The sequence below is a fragment of the Trachymyrmex cornetzi genome, unplaced genomic scaffold (assembly GCF_001594075.2).
Source record: "Trachymyrmex cornetzi isolate Tcor2-1 unplaced genomic scaffold, Tcor1.1 scaffold392, whole genome shotgun sequence".
Taxonomy (NCBI): Eukaryota; Metazoa; Arthropoda; class Insecta; order Hymenoptera; family Formicidae; genus Trachymyrmex; species Trachymyrmex cornetzi.
In genome coordinates, this window is record NW_017298663.1 from 808,942 (window position 1) to 834,295 (window position 25,354).

At 34.7% G+C, this 25,354-nt stretch overlaps 6 protein-coding genes across 7 annotated transcripts; 1 reads left to right on the forward strand and 5 right to left on the reverse strand.

Moving 5' to 3' along the window:
- Positions 1-427: 427 nt before the first annotated feature.
- On the reverse strand, positions 428-7,470 carry Usp20-33 (Ubiquitin specific protease 20/33). Of its 2 annotated transcripts, XM_018512166.1 has the most exons (5): positions 7,455-7,470; positions 6,639-7,357; positions 3,309-5,075; positions 2,488-2,753; positions 428-2,356 (listed from the first exon to the last, which is right to left on the reverse strand). In XM_018512166.1, the coding sequence occupies exons 2-5, from the start codon at positions 7,055-7,057 to the stop codon at positions 2,052-2,054; spliced, it is 2,757 nt and encodes a 918-aa protein (XP_018367668.1). In that variant the 5' UTR covers positions 7,058-7,357; positions 7,455-7,470; the 3' UTR covers positions 428-2,051. The 2 variants fall into 2 exon arrangements, with proteins under 2 accessions (XP_018367668.1, XP_018367667.1); XM_018512165.1 differs by lacking the exon at positions 7,455-7,470 and having other exon boundaries at positions 6,639-7,451.
- A 1,356-nt stretch (positions 7,471-8,826) lies between these two features.
- Positions 8,827-10,989, reverse strand: eIF2alpha (eukaryotic translation initiation factor 2 subunit alpha). The gene is made up of 6 exons (XM_018512085.1): positions 10,835-10,989; positions 10,179-10,422; positions 9,781-10,012; positions 9,448-9,680; positions 9,255-9,370; positions 8,827-9,166 (listed from the first exon to the last, which is right to left on the reverse strand). Exons 2-6 carry the CDS (start codon positions 10,414-10,416, stop codon positions 8,942-8,944), a joined length of 1,044 nt encoding a protein of 347 aa, XP_018367587.1. The 5' UTR covers positions 10,417-10,422; positions 10,835-10,989; the 3' UTR covers positions 8,827-8,941.
- Positions 10,990-12,157: 1,168 nt separating this feature from the next.
- Positions 12,158-15,337, forward strand: LOC108764074 (required for meiotic nuclear division protein 1 homolog). The gene is made up of 5 exons (XM_018512088.1): positions 12,158-12,594; positions 13,054-13,168; positions 14,358-14,577; positions 14,701-15,058; positions 15,130-15,337. The coding sequence occupies exons 1-5, from the start codon at positions 12,274-12,276 to the stop codon at positions 15,292-15,294; spliced, it is 1,179 nt and encodes a 392-aa protein (XP_018367590.1). The 5' UTR covers positions 12,158-12,273; the 3' UTR covers positions 15,295-15,337.
- Positions 15,338-16,264: 927 nt separating this feature from the next.
- On the reverse strand, positions 16,265-17,843 carry LOC108764057 (Seryl-tRNA synthetase-like insect mitochondrial protein). The gene has a single exon (XM_018512064.1). The coding sequence runs from the start codon at positions 17,764-17,766 to the stop codon at positions 16,318-16,320; it is 1,449 nt and encodes a 482-aa protein (XP_018367566.1). The 5' UTR covers positions 17,767-17,843; the 3' UTR covers positions 16,265-16,317.
- On the reverse strand, positions 17,772-19,912 carry LOC108764058 (zinc finger protein 593 homolog). Its single transcript, XM_018512065.1, has 3 exons — positions 19,755-19,912; positions 19,542-19,642; positions 17,772-18,079 (listed from the first exon to the last, which is right to left on the reverse strand). The coding sequence occupies exons 1-3, from the start codon at positions 19,842-19,844 to the stop codon at positions 17,851-17,853; spliced, it is 420 nt and encodes a 139-aa protein (XP_018367567.1). The 5' UTR covers positions 19,845-19,912; the 3' UTR covers positions 17,772-17,850.
- A 1,698-nt stretch (positions 19,913-21,610) lies between these two features.
- Positions 21,611-23,909, reverse strand: RpS20 (ribosomal protein S20). Its single transcript, XM_018512087.1, has 3 exons — positions 23,769-23,909; positions 22,734-22,839; positions 21,611-21,921 (listed from the first exon to the last, which is right to left on the reverse strand). Exons 1-3 carry the CDS (start codon positions 23,769-23,771, stop codon positions 21,665-21,667), a joined length of 366 nt encoding a protein of 121 aa, XP_018367589.1. The 5' UTR covers positions 23,772-23,909; the 3' UTR covers positions 21,611-21,664.
- Positions 23,910-25,354: the final 1,445 nt, after the last annotated feature.

Sequence of the window (25,354 nt, forward strand, 5' to 3'; positions counted from 1 at the left end):
GTAACATGTGACTCTTCATTTTTTCACGGTAAGATAATTAAACTACGCAATTAATGGCCTAGCAATAGAACACGCTTCTTAAATACTAGAGAAAAATTTGAAAGAGAGGGAAGTTTGCTATTTTAATACAAAGTGTTCAAGTATTTATGTAGTCACTATACTTATATAGCTCAATGCTTTCATCCTATATATAGCCTCTGCTTCCAGATTATATTTTGTAATCTTGAAATAGCTAAGCCATAAAATACTTATAAAATTATTTGTTTAGACATTTTATTGTAAGAAACGACTACCATGACATATAAAACTAAAAGTAGTACCTATCACAAAGGTATGTAGAAAATATATGTTGTAATTTAACATATACATTATAAACATTAATATTTAATATTCTAAATAAATTCTTAAATATTATAAACCATGGCAACCTTTCTCCTCTCCATTTTTATACATGATACAATCGAGAGTCGTGCTTGATAAATACTTGAACATCATGTGAGAAATTTTCAAAAATTTGTGAACAAACAAAAGTATAAAGTAAGATAAGAGAGATTTTTGTTCACCTAACATGATGGCACACAAAAAACTAATTTATCTTGACGCGTAATGCAAAAAATGGAATCATTCACAATTTAATGTGGTTGTAGGAAATAGAAACTTTAAGAAGCACATTTTGTTGATTAAATAAATAATTGCTAACCTCAACTGTTTCATGTTTGAGAAAAAGGCGAAAGAAATCGGCGAATTGTATGCTAACCCTTACCGGTTCTATGAATCTTATGAGAAATATGTATACAGCAATAAATTTACTAAATAACAACAATAATTCCATCTGTTAAAGAACAAAACATGAATTAAAATTTTTTGCATCACGGTGTACAATTTCGTCAGTTGCCGCTTAAATCAACATACATTATAATTGAGCATTTTTTTTCTTTTTAAATAAAATCGATTTCAGTCTTCTGTATCTTTTATTTTTCTTTCCAGATGTAGATTATCCCGCCAATGAAGAAGTGATGACATTATGTATATAACTTCGAAAATGAAAGCCACTTGTATCTATGTGCAGGAATGATATGCACACGCCGGTGAATGTTCAATATAAAAAATATAATACAATTATATCAAGATTGCGCAGATGTTACGGCCTAGACTTTGGGAAAAAGTACGAACTAAAGATTTGTATTTAAATAATAATCGTCTATAGCAAATCCTTTTTGTACTATAACTACGTTTTCCGTCATATATAATATTCCCAAATGGATGAAATTATACGGTGAAATTCCATGTCGATGAACAATCGACACTTTACAGCATCAGAGCAATGGACTTAAAGCAATCAGTGTCATTCCATTTTCCAAACCGATGATTTGGAAAGAAAAGAAAAATGTGTCGTATGACATTCTTGGTTCTTTTCCACAGCAAAGTCTGTGGCCCATGATGTATGTTTTTTTGCTGGATTGCTTGTGTTTTAGTAAATTACTAGAAATTCTGTATTCTGTGTACAACTCTAGTAACTTGTTAAAACGCAAACAATCCAGCAGAAGAAAAAAGCATTGTATGCCACAGGCTTAAGAGATAAATATTCTATTTTTAGTTTTTCTAAGCGAGATTAATATGCCGCTATACATTATGACAAAATACAAATTACCGTCATCAAGATATTTACAGTATATGTTATGATAAATGCATCCGATTATGTACCCATACAGTTTTTTTTTGACTTGAATATTTTTAGATTCAGCACGTGATGCACATAATTCAGCTTTACAAATTTTGTACAAAAATTGCTACTAATACAAAAATATCCGATTGTCTTTTTACCTTCAACTCATAAAATGACAATAATTGTTTTATTTCCAAAATCGAGATTGTCTCATCTGTAAACATTTAATAAGGACTATTCGAGCCTAGCGTGAAACTTCAAAAGTGTGGAATTTAGAGAAAAGTAGAATAAAATCTGATTACTTAGAAACCAAACTAAAGAAAACCAATGGAAATATTTGTCGTGTGATTAACAAGACTGCGAAATCGCAATTCGCACAGCCTACTCACTCACAAACGTCCCTTTGCGTCTGATGGGAGTCGCTGTTTGAAATTAGGCTCTCGATCGCGCTGTCCTGTTGCGAAATCGTCTCCGAGCTCCTGGTCGTACAAAGTTTGTTAGACTTAGCTTCTACGCGATTGCATTTAAAATTCGAATCTATCAAATTTGGATTTGACGCGGAATGTACAGAAACGTTAGGCTGAGTGGACACCGGTCGTTGACATGAGTGGAGCATTAGCTCTGGTCCACCGCCATACGTAGTCAGAAAAAATTGCCACAATTCTTCGGGGATCTGGCCATAATCCGAGCCTATAAAAAAGGAGAATTTGTGTAAAAAAAAAACTTTTCATAACAATATGATAATTATTATGAATTCTTATAATTATTAACAAATGCTCAAGAAAAAAAGACTTGTTTATTTATCAAGATAGAAGACTTACCAACTTTAAGACTATTTTGTCCGTTTTTATTTACAACAATGGAATTATTATCGATTGGTCCTGGTGGCTGTGTTTCTTTGCCTCGGACAAAGCTCTGCCATTGTCTCAACCATGCCATAGCCAACGCATAAATGGCTGTGGGATTGTCGGTATTTAACCGTTGGAATAGCTCCATTTCGTACTGTCTACGTTTTTGCAAGGATTCGTATTTTTCTTCGCATGTCGGACACTCGTACAGATGCGTACAGGCTGGGCCTCCCCCAAATCTAAAAAAAGGAAATAGATATTAGAAATATATATATATGTGTGTGTGTGTATGTATGTATGTACAAAACATAATACAAAAAGTACAGTAAAACTCCGTTTATTCAAACATGTTGAGAGACAGGACAGTTCGATAATTGAATAATTTGGATAATGAAAATTCATTAGATCTTCTCTCTATCAGGACTTTTAATTTCGATAATAAGAACTGATAATCAGAAAACTAACGTTGAACTCGTTATTATTCGAATGGTTCAGATAATAAGAACTCAATTATGAGTTCATATATTTAAAAATGAGGACAAATTTATTTATTTTACATTTCATTAAAATCGGCGGCACATGATGCTTCTTTTCCTGCTGAAATTGCTAGCTGGACTTGCATACTTGCTATCGTATTGGTTGCGGTGCTAGTACTGCACTACTAAGTACTGCAGCCAATATGGTAACAAGTATACGCAAATCCAACCAATTCAGCAGTAAAAACAATATCGTGTGCTTTAATAAAATACAATAAACGGAATCCTACTATAATAATATTATTGTCAGAAACTTACGCATTGTATAAGTATTCCCAAACTGCTTGCGGTATGGGCATACTAATCTTGTCAACAAATTGCGCTCTAACAGGAATTACTCCTCCGTGCGGACACAGAAAATCGGAGTTATCGATCGGACCAGGCTCAGAGAATGTATTGAAGCGATTGATCCACTGTCGAGACACAAAAAAATTTAAATCAGACACCTCGCGGGATGATATCTCCATCAACTCCATGGTTTTGTCGCGCAACTGTAATATCTCTGGCGACCATTTTTTGTAGAACAGTACATATGCCTCGCAATGCTTTACCGTTTCCGGTGATACCTCCGTGACACACTGATCATCGAACTCGTACCACTTGTTGGCAATGGGATTTAATGCATAACAGGTGTAATGGCCACCGCCAGCCGTACCATGATGGCAAATGACCGATATCAGATTATAAGTAGTGATCTTAGACACGCATTCTTTGTGCAAGTAGGGTCTCATATCGAGACCCTCGAGGGGGAACGAAACGTAGTTGGCAATCTTTGAGCTGAACATTAGTTCATGGCGAAACCTTTTCAAATGAACGCACAATATCTCGGGCAATTCCAAGACTTTGGAGAACTTGATGCCATTCCGCAGCTTATTGCATTTTTCGCAGCTGTACATGTTGTCGCCTTTGAGCTCGTCGGCACTAAAAAATGCTGAGAGGCAGTCATGCAAACTGACCACTGGTCCCCAAAACCACGAACGCATCCATTGCAAGAACCATGACAACCAGCCTGACTGATTGGTCACGTAGACTACGTCTGAGCATGGTCCAGCCTTCTGTGGCGTCAACGAACCTTGATGCAACATGTCGATGTGATCTCTGCTTGGAATGGGTAAGGACAAATCCTGGAAGGTCTCCACTCGAGTAGAAATTCGATCGCATGTTAAGCACTGCACGCTACTCAAGAGCTTACCATCAAAAGTATCACTGATGATGCTACGCGTTTTTATTTGTTTCTTGGTGCGATGCTTGGCCGGAGAGTTTTGCGGAGACCGTTGCGGTGGAGCAAACGGCAACGTCGGTTCAATGTTCGATTTTTTCATGTTCCTACTGGTAAATTTATTTCGTAGCTTTTCCGTCTGCGACACACGAGAGTAACGTCTCTTTGTGCCACGTTCACCTTCATCGCTCAGAGAGCTTTGTTCGCTCACGCCTGAATCACAGGTTTCATATTCGGCGTCGGACTGACTGGATGCGTTGCCATCAATTTCGGTCTCATCCTCGTCCTCTGAGGATTGATCTCCCAATCCTTTCAGGCGCAGCTGGATGTCTCTATCATCCTCAATATGCTCCTTTAATTCCTCGTGTAGCTGATCCATGAAACATCTGAGAAATTCCTGTGTGTCATGTTGATGGTATCCTCTAAACATTGGATGTACTGTCCTGATGCCTGAGAGGATACCATGTGGCACAACATATCCTCTGGTTTTCTTGTTCCACATATCTCGAATAAGGTTCAGGTAGTTCAGACTCAGTCCAGGTTTCCTGTCTTTCGACATGTAACTGACCATATGGCCGCAATCCAAGAAGAATTGAGTTAAAGGAGACACATTAGATAAGGCTTGTAATGCTGCATTCATGTAACATGTATTGCCAATATTCTGCAAGCCCACTAAACCTCTGGGCTTTCCAGAGAAGTCTTTGCTCTCATCTGAGTCTGTACTATCGGGGGAATCCCCAGATCGTTCGTTAAATGAACTTACTTTCTCTGAATTGATTCTATTTATTGACCAATCTCCATAAAACCTGTTAAAAAAATATATTAAATGCTTCTTTCTCATAAAATTGCAATTGTAAACTTAATTTAACTCATGCTGAATATATTATTTTTATCCAGAATAAATCTTGTTATTAATAAAAATGACCAATTGGAAATCAATTGACGAAATCAATTAATAATCATTCTAAGATCGATCATTAATTACTGAGTTCTAGAGATGAGATTCTGGAGATGAAAAAACTAGTTTTAATTAAATAGAGCTTGTTTCAGAATAAAAATATACAAATAATTATTTCAGCATTAGAAATCTTTATAAGATTTCTTTATAAGATTGCTAAAATGATTACTTGCACATTTCATATAGAAATTTTTACCGATAAAAGCCTTATGCTCGTATTCATAGTCAGGCCTTATTTCAGGCTTCCTTAAATTAATCTTCAAATACTCTACAAATTATTTCATTGGCTGCTGAGCATCTAAAGATAAATTTAAAGAAGTCTTAAGTACAAGGTCTGACTATGAATACGGGCATTAGCTTTGCATATAAACATAAGACTTTTAATGCAAAAATAATTACTCTTGTACATTTCTTGTAGACTTCCAACGTTAACTTTGCATATCATCTCTCTATTTCAAAAGTAATATAATTAAAAAATATGTGATTTTCAAATTATTACAATGAATGAATCAAGTAAACATTATCCTACCAATCATTAAAAGTGAACTAAACTCTTCATAACAAAACCATCAAAATCGTTACAACTCAAATATTGATTATTTTAAGAGTTGTGAAACGAAAAAGACAAAAATAACATTTAACCATATTAAGAACATATTCTTTTTTTGTCGATATTGTTTGATTAGTCAAATAATATCACGATTTAATTTCCGGGAAACTTTAAGTTTTTTATCACTTTTGTTGTATTACTTTTGAGGTAAGGGACCAATATGAATATAGAAATCTTAAGCTTATTTTTTCTTTCTTTTATCCTGCATTAGACTGCACTAGAATCTTCTTCTTTACTTTTGTAAACTATCAAACCTATTTCATTTCAAAATTTCAAAAGTATACATATATTAATTCAGCTACAGAAAAAAACAGACTTCTCATCTAGATAACATTTTTCTAGCATTTTTTTTATAATAAAAACATAATCAAAACTTGCTGAAATATGTTACAATCAAATTACCAACAAGGTAAGTACTCCTTGATGCAATATTGCAAGCAAAAAAAAAACGTCCAAAATGAGTACAGCAATTTTATAGCAACTTTGCAGTAACATTGTAAAATAAAGGATATATACATATAATACATATTATGCATAAATACTATATTATGCTATAAATAATATATTATGCTATATGTAAATATATAATATATATTATAGCAATATTTCAGTAAAAAATTGTAACTGTTGCTCATTATCAGAAGTGCAAATATGATTTTTGGCAAGTTTAATTCAACAAATATTTCTGTCATTATCATAATAACAATTGTAAGTGGATTTCAATAGTGTATTTTTGCACGAAATATTATCTAGATATAAATACTACCAATTATAAAAATTATTATTCAAGCATTTGCTTACTTATCGAACATCAACCTGTCTAAACCATCAAGCTTAGACTCGATGCTGCCAGGAGCGTCTCCGGCGAACTTGTTGCCCATAGTCTTGAATTCTACTTGTGTCGGTGATAATGGAGGTGATGGAACATGCTTGGCGATTGCCTCGCTCTTGCAAGCATAGCACCAGATCCTGTTGGTCGACAGATTCATGTGGGCACAGTGAGTCGGGAAGTTCTGGTTGTGGATGGTGCTGTGGTCGAGATGCGTTTCGGCGCAACCGACCCAACGACAGTCGGGGAATAGGCAGAGCCAGAGGTTCGGCCCGGGAGTGTCGCAGTCACTACATTTAGCGAAACACTCTTCCCGGGCCATCACTGCCTCGATGAAGGCGAGATCGCCGCGGTTGGCCAGATGCGGACAATTCCTTACGACTAATGGCATTTTTCGTTTTTCTCGAGGATGGCGGATCGCCGTCCTTTTTCACCAATGAAAATGACAAAGTATCAATGCTTCCACTTTTCAGAGTGCAATAATGCTTTCTCGATCGTTCTCGCGCTCGTGTGCGGCAGTCCGGGATTCCTGTCCAGACTACGCGCGGTTTGTAACAACACATGCCACTATCATTATCACGCCGTTATCACAGTTGTTGATAACTATCGCTGCTATCCTCTAACCTAATCGTGACAAATCGCGCGCCATCATCAATGACGTCGAGCTGTCGAGCAGTGAGTCTCTGCGAACCTCACGCGCACGAAAACGATTATCATTAGAGTCTCCAAAGCCTGCGGCACACGATGCTTGTTTTCCTGCTGGATTGCTAGCTGAATTACAATCTTACCATCGTATTGGCTGTGATACTAGGCACTGACAGCATCGCAGCCAATACGGTGGCAAGATTCTAATTCAGCTAGCAATCCAGCAAGAAAATAAGCATCGTGTGCCGCTGGCTTTAAAGACAGTGTATGTATGTATATATATATATGTACAGTCAGAGGCAGAAAGGTAGCGACACTTTTTTTCGATGATCTTTGGAATACGCAAAAATTTTCATAGTGCAATCCACCATCTATTGATATCGTCGTATATTTAGCAGATAGCAGACAAGTTTAAGATTTCTTATTTTTTTTAATTGAAATAATTTGGGAATAGTTTGGGAAAATTTAAGAAAACAGTCTCATAATTTAGGAAATAATAATTTATTCATAATCAACGAAAATTAATCGAGCATATAGTTAGTAGAAATATGTAACATTTCTCGTTTTTTTTTATTGCAAAAGTTTGGGAACAATTTGGGAAAGTTTAGGAAAACAGTCTCATAATTTGGGAAATAATAATTATTACATAAATGTAATAGAAATAAAAATTAATCACCAACTGTGCGGTATCATATTCTATATTATCGACTCTGTACTTGTACCTTATTTTGACGCGCGGATTATAATTTACACAAAAATCCAGGTAATCCTGTTATTTCCAATTATAGTAAAATAAGAAATAGTTAGTCAATATAAGCAAAAATTAATACTTTTGCTCATATTGACGACTTATTTTTCATAAAATTAATCTATTTCGAAATTTATGGTTATACTTTGAAAAATTGATAAACTTATTAACCTAACATTGTCATAAAAATAATAATATTTAACTAAAATAATTATTTTTACTGACTTTATTTTTCATATTATATAATTGTAAATAACGTTGTAAATAATAATACAAAAGTCTTCCTGAAGAATCATTATTTCTCCATGTATCTCCTAAGAACAATATCTATTTAGTCTATTAAATCCATTTACAATGACAATAATTAGAAAATCTAATACTAAAAAAATCAGCCTGTTTGCTTGCATGACTTTTTAGAGCATTCCAGAGGAAACTATTACACTGGTCGACAAAAATTCGACATTTTTTTTGGCCTTAAAGTAAACGAAGTTGTTTCTGATAGATTTTGATGCACCGATTACGAATCTGGCCGCGAAAATGTCGTATCACGTCAAGTTTTTGAGATATTCTAACTTAAAGGTGCGTTCTAACTCAGAACGCATCTTAAATATATCATGTATGAATTGAAATGTTTGATTTTTTATCAAAAATAAAAATATGTGTTTAGATTATTTATTGTATATCAAGTTAGTGTAGAAAATTTCATTTCTATAAATTATATTGATTTGTACATCTTTTATTTTCATATTTATTAAAACATTGTTCTGGTATATCCAACAAAAAGGCAATAGAAAATTTATTAAATTCTAATTTCAATTGAAAAACATACAAATGTTTGTTAGTTAATCGAGAATACTTTATTTCCATATATATATTTATTTTTTAATTATCTTCCTCGGATACATCTTCTTTATCGTTCTCGTCTATAGTTTTGCCATTCTGTTCGATATCTTTGCTGTTTTGTTCGGCTCCTTCGCCACCACTAAAATCACCTTCCAATCCTTCTACCTCTTCTTCGTCATCACCATCAACCTCCGCATTTTCGAGTTCCGCTCGTTCCATCTGTCGCGCTAATTCTGCTTCGTCTGTCGCAGTAACGACTTTTGGCTAATATTGTAGAAAAAAACAGTATAATTTCTTTATTATAATATGCAAAGAAACTATTAGATGAATATTATTTATGCATAAAACTTACTGCCATTTGTACGTTGAATACACCTCCAAGTGACATTATTTTATTCTGTATGACTTCGATTGCATCACTTAACGCCTTTAAACCATCCTGTTTTTCTGGAGTAGATGTCGTCATGACTGAAGATCACCATATAAGATATAACATCATGATTTTTAATACATGATTGATTTGAAAAATAATATAGAACATATACCATATAATGGAGGAGCAATTAGATTAATTTTTATAGGAAGTTCATCAGTGGAAAGAGCTAAGCCTGCTTTTAATGCAGTCTTAACAGCATCAATGCCTTCATAACCATAACAAGCAACTTCTACATCTGCTCTAATTTTAACTGCTTGCGAAGTAAGTTTTCGTTTGATATTATTTAGCAACACTTCCTTCGTGTGTTCGTCCAAACCACATTCTGCTAAAATGGAGGGATCCCTAAAAGTGTTTGTGTTCATAAATATATCTCCAGAGAGAGATACATTTAAATATATTTTTTTCAAATATAAATAAAGAAGGGCAGTTAGATTTTGCTTACAATACTGATTGTTTAAAAAAATCATAAGCAGATGCCTTCTGTTTCTTGTATTTTTCTTCAAAGTGCCAGGCTGTTTTCTGATAGAGTTCCTCAAGCTGGTCATCATTATCATAGTGCAACAGCTCTGCCACGTGTCTTAAAATTGAATTAACAGCTTTAGCCTTAGCATATCTCTCTGTGCATTTTTCCACATCCTCAGCAGACACACGACGCTTACTCAGATCGATGTAACCTAGAATCCATGATTAATACATTTCATTACAAATGAGAATTGTATAAAATAACTTGAAAACTTATGTAAATGATTTAATTTTTGACTAATGTACTTGATTCTCATTTACTCGATATAGTTTTTTCTGTTGATTTTTTATTTAAAACAATAAAATATCTTCGGTTACCTTTCTCCTTATCTACACGAATAACAACAACCGGTTCAGTTTTGCCTACTCGGATAAGTTTGTTTATAGACCTAATACGTCTTCTAGAGAGCTCAGAGAGCAAGATCATGCCTTCAATATTGTTGTACTCCAATAGATGAACGTATGCACCCATCTCAGCTATACTGCGTACATTTACCATCACTACGTCCTCCACTTCTGGATACTTTTCTTTATAAAATCGACACGATAGTACCATGTTTTGCTAAAAGCATGCAAGATTGTACAATGTAGCGACATTAAAAATAACCTGGTAATAATATAAAAAATACAAGAAATATTTGAAAAATATATATCATTGACAATTTTGTGAAATTTTCATCGAAACATTTATTTAATCTTTTGTGAACGGAGCCGCTTAATGATAAAAAGGTTTGGGTGGCTATTTGCGAAAATGCATTCACAAAAAGTTAAGCATTCTAAAACGTTCTGTCCGTGAAAAATTTTCTTCAAAATATATAAGTACACGTAACATGCAATAGTGTATTGAGTAAAATTTTCCTCAAAGGGGATATTTTGGAATGTAACATTAAAAAATAAGAATATGTTAATTTGAAGGTTAGTAAATCCTGGAGAGTTGATAAAATATAGCCGATAAAAAATATTCTGATCGTTACCTAAATAATTAATACTTGCGCAAAAATAAAATCCTCCCTTTATCCTTACAAACTGGCTTAAAACTGCAAAAAGTTTCACCACGCGAAACTTGTCAATAATCCATGTGCAATCTCGTCTAAAGGTCTCTTTCATCAACGACACCAACTCCGATTAATGGCCGCAGCACAGACTCTTGCGTAACGCATAATGAATAGCGCATAAGGAAATCAACCAATCAAAATTCTTCTTTTCTATGGAATGAGAGAAAAGGAAAGATACTGAGGTTACGTTCCAAAACTTCCTCTCAAAGAAAAATTTTACTCGAAATATATAGTACACGTAACGTACACTATAGCATAGAGTAAAATCTTCCTCGGAGAGGAAGTTTTGGAACATAGCCTGATTAGTTGATTCACTTATGTATTTTGCTTTATGCGTTAAAAGTTTGTGCTGTGACCTTAACACGTGTTTAAAGGCTTATGCTGGATTCCTACTGCATCCGATTTGCGTCGTACGACACTCTTCAACCAATCAGAAAACAGAATTTCGATGATACGAAGCAAAATCCATCGGAATCCTGTTTTCTGATAGGTTGCAGAGCAAATCGGATGCAGTGTGAATCCAACATATGGGTCTATGACTACGTTTACACGGCTCGATTTACGTCGAAGTTACAACATCGATGTACGAAACTGGCCAATCACAGTCATTCCATTCGTCAGAGGAATAGCCATGATTGGTCTATTTCATAACATCGATGTTATAAATCGAGCAGTGTAAACACTGGCTGCATTCAGCAAACTCAACAGTTGAGTGAGCACTCGCTGCTATTGATGTATTCTTCTAGATCTAAAATTTGGTTGGACGATCTAAAAGAATACACCAATAACAGCGAGCGCTCACTCAACTGTTGAGTTTGCTGAACACAGCCACTGTAAACGTTAGGTGCACCTAGAAGTACGACCGCTCATTGAGCTCTTGTATCTGTTTGGTCTATATTTTTCGATCTAATGGAATATGCCAATCAGATGCAAGAGCTCACCGAGCGCTCAGTGAGCGGTCGTGCTTCTGGATGCACCCGTTGTCTCAGTTATCTGTGACAGTCTGTATATTTTTCTTGTTGGAAAGCATATATCTTAACCTCTAAAATTTCGAACTTTAACGCTTAATAATTTGTTTTGTTAGGCCAATCGTCCCCCTTTTTCTTCGAGTTCTTTCGTTCTGAGTAAAGTTGAATGGGTACATTTTTATTAAGAGATGAGAAGAGTATTTTATAAATAAATATTCAAATTTTATATCGCAGAATGATCGTACATTCGTTATAAATGTTTTAATACAAATTTATTTCCAATTTTATGTAAAGATTTTGAAAGGTATTTGTATAAATATTATTTGCACGTGTAAAAATAGCATATAAGGTAAAAGTATACCATAATAAGTATACTTTTAATAAAATAACATGATGATTCTCGCAATGATTCAAAGATTTGTGATATCGAACTGTAGAGGTAAAATTGACATTGATACATACCGAAGAATTGTACCGAGTTTGAATATTTTGCGAGAAAGGACAGCAGTGATAAAAGCAGAATTTTCTATATATCACATGTGCATAACTCACAAGAAACATTTTTACAATTCTACAATCTACTTGGATAAAGTTAACCCAAAAGAAAATGGAATTGGTATTGTAGATAACGTATCTACGTTTCAAATAAAAAAAAGACCATCTAGGAGAAATAGGACCATAATAAATGACGACAAGATTCCAAAGCTTAATGTAAGTTTATTGTGTAAAGAATTAGAATATTGCTTTAATTTTACAAGCCTGTAATGAAAAAAAAAGAGAAGATGTATCACTTCTATACTTAAAAAATGGCATAAAACATACAACTAAAAAAACATAATTTTTTAGTTGTACTATGTATGAGTTAAATAAACATTATTCTGTTAACTTATCAATCAAATATGAACTAACTTGATAAATTTAAGTGGACTAATTTAATTCATAAAGAGGCACTGTAAAATTGTCACAAAAAAAAGATAGTTTTAAACAATTATTCACAAAAAGTATGAAAATCAGATTAAGAATATCTTTCTGTCAATATTATTTGATAAGGCAATAATTTTCTATCAAATTGAAAAATAGGTTTGCTCCTCTTTTGTGAAACTTAATTTTTTCAGTTGTGTCATTTTTAAAGTAAAGGAGTAATATGTATAAAAGAAATTTCTATGTTAGGCATGGACTGTGAAAGCATTAGCCACTGCCGAGGAATACAATTTGGAAACTTTAGCTTATGGATTATTGGATCAACAGTTATATATTCCTAGTAAAATCTCTACATCAACTAGTCGTAAGTATCTTTATAACTGAATTTTCTGGATATTTTACATTTTTATGAAATATAAATGATGTAAGCAACTACATGAGATTTCATGAGATGTTGTAATTATTCGAAGTGAATATGAATTTTTGCACGTCACCGAATATATGCTGTATTGTCCATGGTTTAATTCACTTATTTGTGATAAGTATCGCTTATATATTGGTCATGCTTATGCATATAAAAAGTAGACAATTAAAGGGTTAATCCACCTTGAAACTTTCAAAAAATCGAATTTTTTGCTTAAATCAATAGTTTAGGGTCTTAAGATATAAAATTTTTTATCCAAAAGTGAAATTCCTAATATTAACAAAGATACAGTTGATTATGTCGATGGATCACAATCGGTGCCTCTACGCTGCTATTAAACTGTTCCGTTTATGAATAATTCCGTCATTATTTGATGTTGTAGTTACATATATGTACTGTAGATGACGCTGACATACAATTTTAATATAGATTATACCGATTTCGATTAGAAATTAGTGCGTCCATGTACTTAAAATACAATGAAAAGGGATTGTTATTGAAACTTTAATCACGTTTTTCTCAGAATGGTGTTTTTAAAAACGGCGGACACCAGAATTACCACAAAATTAATCCAAATGTTTTGAAATTTGGTTGAGTTATTATCAATTGAATTATTTAAAGAAATACCAGCGATTTTTGCGCTAACTTATATACTTTTTTTGTTATCTACATTTTATGTCGAATTTTTACGTAAAAATGAACTTTTTTTCACGCATGCACCATTTTCACATTTTTCAATATTGTTTAATTCTGGCTAGATATTTCTCTAGCTTTAATGCAGATTAAATATAATTTTATAATTTTTGGCTACAGCATACCTTGTCTCTGATTGGTTCAAGCGCTAGCTTAAGACCATCTCGAATCTTGAGCAGCGTCTATAGATTCCGTACTTAATATTTTTACCCATAAATTCGATATTTTATGAATTAAGATTTTGTATGTACATTTGTAAACATACACATATTCATATACAAATATATGTACAAATATATTGAAATAAAATGCATTTACTTATATAGCAATTAAAACTTTTGTTTCATTAAAATAAATAAGATCCTTTCTACTGCTTCCGAATTATAAAATTTAAAATTAAATTTGTTCTGTATTTCGAACTGTTTTTTTTTTGCAGCTTTACCTGATGTCGTACATGCGGTAGCCAAATATGAAGTGGGACATGAACCACGAGAGATCTTTTTCTTCCGAGAAGGTAGCATTGTTATGTGGAATATTTCTGATCTCGAATGTGGCAACGTATTGCAATTTTTGAGACGTTACGAACAAAATCGTTATATAGAAGAATTGGTTCAAACCGAAAGCGAGTTAATGAATTATACTTATGCGGATCCCGGGTATCTCTATTTTTTATTACTAAATATTTTTATATTCACGGACTCCACGTATAAAATAAACTGTGAGAAACTTTGATAAATGTGAGTGCTTAAAAAAATTCAGTAATTCTCGGAATCTAATAGGAAACAGAGTCACTTGAAGGATGGCGATATTATTCTGGCACAGGAAGCAGGAAATTTGGATAAATACACGTTTTCCAATGCCATGGCACAATCTGTCAAGTTAGGCATATGGGAGGCATCGTTAAATCGTTATGTCGATTCAATTGAATTTGTTACGGAAGATCTAAAAATTGGTAAGAAGATTCAGATGACGCAGCACGAGGTATTGAAGAAGCAGGGTGAATTGTTCGCTCTCAGACACCGTATCAATTTAACGTCGGATCTGTTGGATACACCTGATTTCTACTGGGAACGAGACGATTTGGAAAGTTTGTATCAACAAACCTGTGGATATTTTAGCATCGCAAAACGTACGAAAGTAAGTGTTTAATATATATTTTATTGATTTCTATGTTTCTAGCTTTCGTAAAATATTTATTGGTTATGTAGGTGATGAACGAGAGATTAAATCACTGTTTGGAACTGGTGAGCATCTTGTCGTCGCACTTGAGCGATCGTCATCACGTACGTTTGGAATGGATGATTATTATACTTATTATGGTAGAGGTCGCTTTTGAAGTTTTGCATTACATCGATCGGTACCTTGTAAAATAGTGACCTAATAATAATAAATAATACCCTTTACATTGTATACAAAAGCTGGATAATCTATGTATATTATGTATATATTTCTTAAATATACATTACTGATATACTCTAATCTAAAAATATCGTCTCTTTAAGTTTTACAATTCGTATTCTAATCAACTAATTGCTCTTTGAGCAATACGAATGTTTTATGGCAACATCTTTCAAATCCAAAATCATTTTGATCCAAAGGATCCAATCATTTTGATCCAAAGGAAGTAGTGTAATCGGATATTGTAAAAAAGGCTAATCACAGTCTATTAAAAACAGTCAGAAGGAATATTTTAATAAAATAGAAAAGTAGGCTTACTGTGTTTTTCAACATCAGATTGGATTTATCGAAGCATTCAGTTATGTCTGAACATATAAAACGTAATCATACATTCGACTGGGATAATATAGAAATGTTAGACTTAGAACGATAGTTGCTATAAGAGAATCATTTCCGAAATGACGTCTTTAGACAGAAACAAAATAATAGTATAAATTATCGAAGACACGGAGATGCTTCACGATTCCTATTTGAACATACTTGACTTATTGAAAGAAAAATTGTAGCGTTTGTGGATCTTATATCTTTATGCTTGTATCATTTACCTACTGGCTTTATACACGTAACGATGAAACAGTCTTCCTCAGAAAGCATCAATAATAATAAGAGATCATTTGAAATGCTTCGCACGATAAAAATTAAGCATTTTTGGTCATCAAAATTCATATTCAACCTACGACTTCTTATTTTTCTATTTTATTCTACTTTATTAAAATAAAAGTCAAAACCGTTTTTTCACTATATATATGAATCATTCACATTATTATTTATATTACGTCTATTATTTACTATTTTTGCTCCTTTTTGGCCTTCTTTTAATTGTCCTTTCTGTTAACTTGAAAAGTTTGCCTAACATTTTTTTATGAAATAGAATAATATCTTAAGAGCAATATCATGGACAAAATTATATATATTTTCATGATAATTTACAAACTGATTTACATAATATAATTGTCTGACGGTATAAATTCGGCAATCTTTGATGGAATCACGAATCTGTCGGGATTCTGTTCGAGCAGACAAGCCAGTAGACGCGGAACGGAGAGAATGGTGCCTGATATCATGCTAGGGAACTCCCTGCCAGTGGATGTTTGATAGACAATTAGTAATCTCTTGCTGAAATAATCACCATATGTAGATACGTGACCGATCTCGATGTATCGGTTCAAGAATGGCGACCACATCTCGAAAGATACGCGCATTTCCTCACAAGATTGCAACTCGGACGCGGGTCGCATGACGACGCGATAATGATTGCACAGATCGTCATACAATCTGCATACAATCTCCAAAAGTTCTTCGAACAAGATTTTATATTCCTCGCTCTTTGCATCTTTCACCATGATGAAGGAGTGTGCAACGGAAGCCTGGCATATGGTGAATAAGCCATAAGTGTGCGAATCTCGCGGTGATGGTATATACTGTCTGCCGGTGGCAAAGTACTTAAGCGGGAAATTCTTGGGATTTATCAGCTGCTTTGTATGCAAAGCCAGAAAAGAAACTAAGCTTGCGCCACCAACCAGATGCATGCGATTTGGCGAACCTCTCTCGACTTCGTTATGATTCTCTATCACAAAACTGGCCATAGGATCCTCGTGATTCAAACCGGAAGCCTCTACCACAAAACTGCGGCTGAAATCCGTACCGGCTACCTTAATCATATTGTTTTCGCCGAGAACTCGGCCTACATGTGCCAATATAGCAAGCTCGAACAAAGCCGCGTCGTTGCTTAGGAAATAACACATAGAATTCTTGTATTCTAGCAGGTCTAGACTAGTCCCAACATCGAGGTGACTTCTCTTCTTTTCCGATATCTCCGGCAAGTTGCCGACACTCTTCAGTATCACCGGTTCACCGACAGGCGTTCTAGGATCCAACTCGTTCGGTAACTTCAAGACCTTTTCTATTACATCTTCATCCAGGTCCCACATCGCTTCCTTCATCATCTTTAAATCTTGCCGTATGATCTTGAGCTGTGTACGCAACTTGAGCATCTCTTGTTCCTGCTCAGCAGTATGCTCGACGTTTTCCAGCAGAGTTTTCATGCGATCCGTCAGTTTCTTGTTATTGTTTTCTAATGCATATCTGTCCGCAACCACCTTTGTATAGAAATCCCACGCTTCCTTCAATAGAACGATGTCTACATCCATCCCGCGCAATGCGAGATTTTTCTGTAATTTGTCTACATTGGCGAATCTCTCATCGAAGTCTAAATATGGCGACAGATATGCAAACGATTTGTAAGCCTTATTACCGGAAACGTACAGTGCTGAACTGTAATTTCTCTCAAAGTTTAGTGGGTGAGAAGTCCTTCGACGAACATCACATATCAAAGTTTTGTATGTATGCTTTAAAGCATAAGTAAATCTATACAAGTTATTAATCATTGCAATTTTTTAATTTAAATTTTTTCTCTTCTTTCTTGCATCGCAGTAAAGATACAACGATTCGAAATGAATTATAAGGTAACTCTATTCGTTTATTTTCATTACTTTAGCATCTAACGTAGCATTTATGTCCAGATCTTCCTGTGTCATGGTTTCAATTTTTCGTTTTTGTGGCGTGACGTAACTTCCTTTGCCTGCTGCTCTTTCCGACTCTTGGATAGTGTACGGCTCTAATTCGAGCGCTTTCATTCGTCGTTTATGCCCTTTAGTATTGAAGTGAGTATGCAGAGCAGTTTTGTCTATAAAATACCTCCTAAAATCAAATTAAGTAAAAAATATTAAATGTTAAATGTAAAACAATAAGCAATGCCGATATGAGCCAACACAGGATGTTCGAGTATAATTTAAACGCAATTTATTAAGAAAGTAAATACATGTATACATTTTGACCCTTGGTTCGGGTTCTCATTGGTACAATTAATCGCATGATACAAATTATTCGAAAAAACGCATGAAAGAAAATACTCTATACATGGGTTAATGGTCAAACTATTAGATGTCCACTTGTCGAATTTTTGTCATCAAATTGTGCGATTTGCTATACAAGAGTTACAATCAGATTTTTATAATTATATCAGAGAATCACAATTTTTTTTATGAAAAAATAATATTACTTACATGAAGTCATGCAAACCATGCGTAACGCAATTATTATTAAATTGTCTGATTTACCGTTAAAAAACAAATTGTGAGAAATTTGGTGAATATTCTTAAAAACCTTTTTTTTTACATTTATATACTATAGTATTTCCCTAGTTTTTTGTACACGATTCTTTTCAAGAATAGAGGCCCTGATGGGGTTATTTGATACATTTTTTTAGAACAGTCCTGTCCAAAGATTTGTAATTCTGCATGACATAATCATGTAATTCATCTTGCGTAATTCTGAGCATTAGCTTGTATTCACACATATTTCTTTTCCTTTTCTTAATTCTTCGGAGCTGATGATGGATTTATAAACTGTTTTATTGACAATTGTATTTCTTTCAGAGTTTGTTAACTTTTATCTTGGGCGACATAAATAAAAAAACTGGGTAAGAAGCAAGAAGACAAGATGTAAAAAATACCAAAAAGCAAGAAACAAGAACAAAAAGCACATTGTAGAATAAGCATTAAGTAATATAACTCAAAGCAAAAATTGAATCAATTTCTTACATAAATTCCCTTTTCCATCCAGATTTCTTCATACAAAAAAATTTCTTATTAACAACTCTCTTTTAATCCAGCCCGATCTATACAGGTCGTAGATCACAAGTGAAATATACTTCAAATTATAATAGGGCACAGGCCACAATACGCAGGATATAAAACACAGATCACAAAAGTTCATCCTATCTTCATCGTCCAATCAACTTCATCCAATCTTCTGCGTTCTACACTCCTGCATTCTGTAGCCTATTATATTCATCGACATACATAGACCTTGAATCGATCGTGTGAAGCGTGTATTCGACACCCCAGATGTGTTCAATTTGATGGTAATTGTGGAGTTTAGCCTTTTCGCCTCAAATTTTGATAAAATTAGTCTCATTCAAAGCGTTTCAGCATGAAATGAACAAATCTGGCAAAAAAGCGACAATTTTTTGCCAAATTTGTTTATTTCGTACAAAAATGCATCGAATGAGACTAATTTTATCAAAATCAGAGGTGAAGAGGTTACCCTCAACAATTATCGATTTGAATTTGTAGGTTAGACTGTTATATTGCGAACTTACGCGCAATGCACGCAATAATACTGGGCCGCTCCCGGCTTATCGAAGTCCACTTCCTGGTTTAACAGCTTCCTCGCGTTCTCTTCCTTCAGATCCTCGTCAATCTAAAAATAATCACGTGTTATTTGTCGCGGCGATGATCGCAAAACGTGAAAAACAGGACGGGCCGATCATGTGTCGAAGAGGTTATGTTTAAACAAAATTGACGCCGTTCACCTCGTCCAAGTCCTTCGTCCTCCGTTTCGTTTGCCAATTCCTTTTCAAATGTATGTCGCCTCTGTGAGTCTTTTTACGTTTGTACGTCATTATTTATACTTATATAAAAATTACCCCGTCGAACACGACCACACCATGTGCATGACGTAAAGGCCCGTCTACAATACACGGAGTAAGAAGTGAGAGTAAGAAATTGACCAATCACAATCGAATGTGAGAAGAATAATCGACTGTGATTGGTCAATTTCTTACTCTTACTTCTTACTCCGTGTATTGTAGACGGGCCTTTAAGAAGACAACGGCTCTGGGCTGCGTTCGGATTCCCACCTGGGTGCTCCCCGGATGTCATATCATCCTTGTAGTTTATCGAACATTAAACAAGGAAGACATGACACCCGAGGAACACTCGGGTGGGAATCCGAACGCAGCCCTGTGGTCGATTGGTACGTTCGCGTGCTTTACCCCAGGGCCTCCCAACTCCCCTCTTGTAAACGCGGTACCACCGTTAGTGGTGCCCTCAGCTTATGACTCCCGGAAAAGCAGAACTAATATTCAATATGGCCGCTATATATATAGGTTGTCATGGCATATATATATCATATATAGGGTGTTTGATCCAGTTTGATCACCCGCAATCAGCGTTTTAATAAAACGCTTGATCTTGTAGTGTATCCTGATTGCGGGTGATCAAACTGGATCAGACACCCTATATATGATATATATATGCCATGACAACCTATATATATAGCGGCCATATTGAATATTAGTTCTGCTTTTCCGGGAGTCATAAGCTGAGGGCACCACTAACGGTGGTACCAGGAGTTACGAGGCCCTGCTTTACCCCGGATCTACAATAGGTGTTTAAGGTGGTCAAGAAATTGACCAATTACAGTCAAATCCGAAAAGAATAAACAACTGTGATTCATCCATTTCTTATGGCGCTACAAAGGCCTCGAAATATTTTTTGATTGGTCAATTAGTAAAATTCTTTCTTTCAAATTTCAATCAAAAGCTTCGAAGCATTTGTAGCGCCAAATGGACCATCCATTGGATAGAAACGTTTTAGAATGGTCTCGAAAGATTGAAATAAATAATGGCCAGCGCCGGTTACAACAATTGGTTGGCGTGCACTATTTGAATCAATCAAGCGGCCCCAAATACTACGTTATTTTATTTTGTATATCTTGCATAATTTTCGTTTCTTACAAAAAACGTGGGATATTTTTAAAATGATAAGCAAAAAAAGCAAAAAAAAAATTAATTTTTTTATCCTTAAACGTAAAGACCCCCCTTAAAAGAAATCTGGAACGGAAGATGTGTAATCATTTCTATCCTTTTTTTTTGTTGCACTCAATCGCAAAGTGATCGAACGGGCGTCACTCTAAATATTGGGTTACACACATATTTATTAATTATTCATTAAATATGACCTAAAAATGACGATATATTTATGACGATAATATGTCGTCATAAATGTTACGTTCTTTTTACGTCATTATTTAGTTCACTGACGTCAAATGACGAAAAATGACCTTAAATCGTCGTTATAATGACATCTTATCTAGATTTTCTAATCTCAACAACAATTAAAAGTTGTGCGCCTCTGAAGCAGGGGGGAGGTGGGATGAAAGTCGCTTCGCGTGAAGTCTTATGTAAGCAAGGAAGAGTTTTTAATATTATATATAGCAGAAATAAAACGTTATTTTTCAAAAAACTTTTTTTTGGTAATAACTTTTTAACTAATAACGAGCGACGGCTAAAACTTGTTACAACATATGTCAAGGTGATTGAAGGGGAGTCCCCTAATCTGAAGTATTACCAATAAATGATCGTAAAACAATAAATAACAATAAACATGTTTTAAGTTTTTAAATATTTTTATTAAAACTTTGTAGTTTTAATGTCATTGTTTATTCATTAGCAATCGTTACTTCCACCTCTACACCAGGCTCGATAGAAATGCTTGTGATTTGTTTCACAATCTCTGATGGCGAATATAAATCGATCACTCTCTTGTGAATTCGCATCTGGAATCGATCCCAGGTCTTCGAACCCTCACCACATGGCGTTTTGCGAGTTGTTATTCTTAGAACCTTGGTTGGCATACGAACAGGTCCTTTGACCTTCAATTTTTGCTTTTTAGCTCCATTGATTAATTCCGCACACACTAAAACAAACAGAATCGAATTAGTCATTGCATGAGACTTAAAAAATTGTACATTAATATAATTTTTTGAGAAAAGGGTGCTACAAAAAGGCCTGTTTGTGCTATGTCCACAGAAAATAAGATCGACATCATTTTTATACGCCGGTATTCATAATTGGATCTTATATTTAAGACTGTTTTAGGATCCGTACGGATCCCTACTCAGATGATATGCTTATATATTCGTATCAATCGGAGATATATTTGTTCTAATTTTAAACAAATTCAAATATTTCATTTGCGTTTGAACAAAGAATAAAGAGTTTTAAAAGCGATCCGTCGTCATGATCTAAAATCACAATTTTCTCGAAAAATATACAGAAGTGCAAATTATCGCTTTACAAGGATCATTTTTTGGTGTCCCCGAATAATTACGCAAAAACTGATCAAAATCCGTGAAATACATATGTATGAATCTCTCCTTGTTAGTTAAAAAAGTTAACTTAAATCATGATATAAAATAAATTTAAGGCTCCTGACTAGTCGCAGCAGCCATGTTGGAATCGTGACGTTAATTTATGTACGATGCCATTTGTAAACAAAGATAATTTGTATGAAGCAAAATGACGAGATCGTTTTAACATCACATGTTTTCTTGAATTTTAATTCTATTTTTTTGTGTTTCCTTCAGGTGCTAACTTTTAACTAGCATAATCAGATTATTTGCATAAAAAATAAAGTCGATTTTACTTTTTGCAAGTAACATAAAGACAGGTCTTTTCATAACTCTTCTTTAATAATTTGGCAAAACATGATATTTTTAATCTATTTACCTTTCTCAAGAGAACGAACATTGCGCGATGTAAGTGTGATCCTAATTCGATGAATAGGAGTAACTTCCTGTCCTGGCTTTTCAGGATTGTCGACTTTAGTAGTTGCCTGAAAATTAAAAATAATTATTTTACAAACACGTACAATATACAAAATGGTAATTATATAGTTTAGCACAATTACCTAAAAAATCAATAAAATTGAGCTTATTTGACATTTTTGCATAAAAAGAATCTAGCAGAAATAAGCATAGCTCTGTGCCGCGAACCGAAATATTAAGTGTTACGCTGACTCTACAATGAGTTGGTAGTCGTAAATCTTGTCTTTACAGGTTTTAACTTAAATAGGCAACTGATTTTTCGCATCTACTAGTTGTTAGTTGTACAGCGACTCATTTAATGCGACTGATGAGAAGGAATAAAATCGATTTTGGTCAGTAAAGTTAAGAAAATCTGTAGCCTTGTGTCGGTTTCCACCAATGTAGATTAACTTTAGTCTCGGTTCAACTTACTCTTTGTCCTTTTCTAGTTCTAAAGATTAGAAAAAGACAAAGAGTAAGTTGAATCGAGATTGAAATCAATCTACATTGGTGGAAATGCGCATCAGTCATATAAGTTGGATGTTGGCCAATTTCACCAATTCACCGATAAGACTTAGAACTTCTGACTATCGAGTCATTGTAGAATCAGCTTTAAAGTTGACGACTATTGAGATTAAGAAATCTGTCGGAGGTGAAACGAGGTCTATAATTGTACTGTTGCACGTGAGTTTCGACTTTTCATACGAAGTGATTTCCACCCCACCTTATTTCTGCCAGATTCTTTCGTTTTATGCAAAAACGCGTCGAATATGCCTAATTTTATTGATTCTTTAAGTGATTATGCTAAACTGTATAATTATCTTCTTCAGATTTTGAGTGTATCCTTTTTGCATCGAAGATGCATAACCTAAATCGGTACTCAATGTGATACAAATATATTATCGCTAAAGTAGATATACTTTTATAACTGTAAAGTAATGTTATCTGAATCACTTACCATGATTGAATTCTTGTACTGATCGAGATAACCAATTTCCAAAATAAACCGATCAGCGCTGAATCAGTACACGAACATATCCCACGTGCAAAGCACAAAAGAAGATGAAAGATACGACTTCCAGCAAGGTTGCCAGATTTCAGAAACGCACATCCGCCAACTTTTCGCGCCCGAGGCGCTACAGCCCGCCAGTCTAGAGATCCTAGGCTGCGTTCAGAAACATCACCCGAGTGCCCTCGAGTATCGTATTATCTTTGTTGTTCACTCAGTGTTAAACAAGGATAAGATAATACACGGAGACACCCGGGTGATGTTTTTGAACGTAGCCTAGAGATCCTTGTATCCACGATGCTAAAAATCAGGGCTGCGTTCGGAAATATCACCCGAGTGCTCCCGCGGATCGTATTATCTTTGTTGTTCACTCAGTGTTAAACAAGGATAAGATGATACACGGAGAAACCCGGATGATGTTTTCGAACGCAGCCCAGTCCGAGATCTCGGATGAAGAAGGAATTGACCAATAGCAATGGTCATGTGATCAAATTGTTCAAATGTGATTTGTTAATTTTTTCTCTGTCCGAGATCTCGGACTGATTTCTAGCATCGTGGACATCGGGCTTAATAGAGTATTCACTGGCAGAGCTGGTGCGCACTCAGTGCACTTTAAAGCTGTTGTACACAAATCGACATAAAATGTACGTTGAATAAAAAATATAGAAATAAATTAAACCACGAAATCCTTAATACATTTTATTGTGATATTTGATAAAATATACATTGGGTATTTTATTAACTGAGATCTCTCACTTTTACATTCAGATTAGGTTAATGTACAACAGCTTTATGGCACCGGCACACCAGCACGATGTTCGTCGCGCGCGACACGCGATATCCAATGAGAATATACCTTTAGAATGAGAACATCGGTAAAGCTGTACACTCATTGGATATCGCGTGTCGCGCGCGACGAACATCGCGCTGGTGTGCCGGAGGCATTAATGTGTACTGAGTGCGCACCGGTTCTGCCATTAAAATACGCTATAAGAGTCGCGACACGAGGAACGGCCAATTTTGATTGGTCCGTCATTTTTCAGTAATTCCCGCCAATATTCGAATGTCGATATTGTAGGAATGGGCGATGTACGTATCGATATACTAAAAATCGTTTGCAAACTAATCTATTTTGTGAAAAATCAATTTTTCCAACCAAAACAAGCACAGAATAACAGAAATAGCGTTAATAGCATCTCCCCGAACGCACATTTTTTCCAACATTTTCTCCAACATTTGTTGCCCATAACCCCGGATCTACAATAGGATGTTTTAAGCCTTAGCCCGGATCCTCATACAGGCAACAGCGCTTTGACACAGAACTCTGATTGGTGAAAAACGGCTGATGGGGGTAAATTTTACGATCAACTGTCAGAAATACCACCAGCAGTTTAATTAGAACGCGTTTCCTCTCTCTCTTCCTTTTTTGAGATAGATTGTTAATTTTTCACATTGGCAATTGTGATGACTAAAATCAATCATTTTTTGGCTGCGCTCAGTTTCAGCAGAGAAAGCAGCTTTGCAACTGTTGTAAA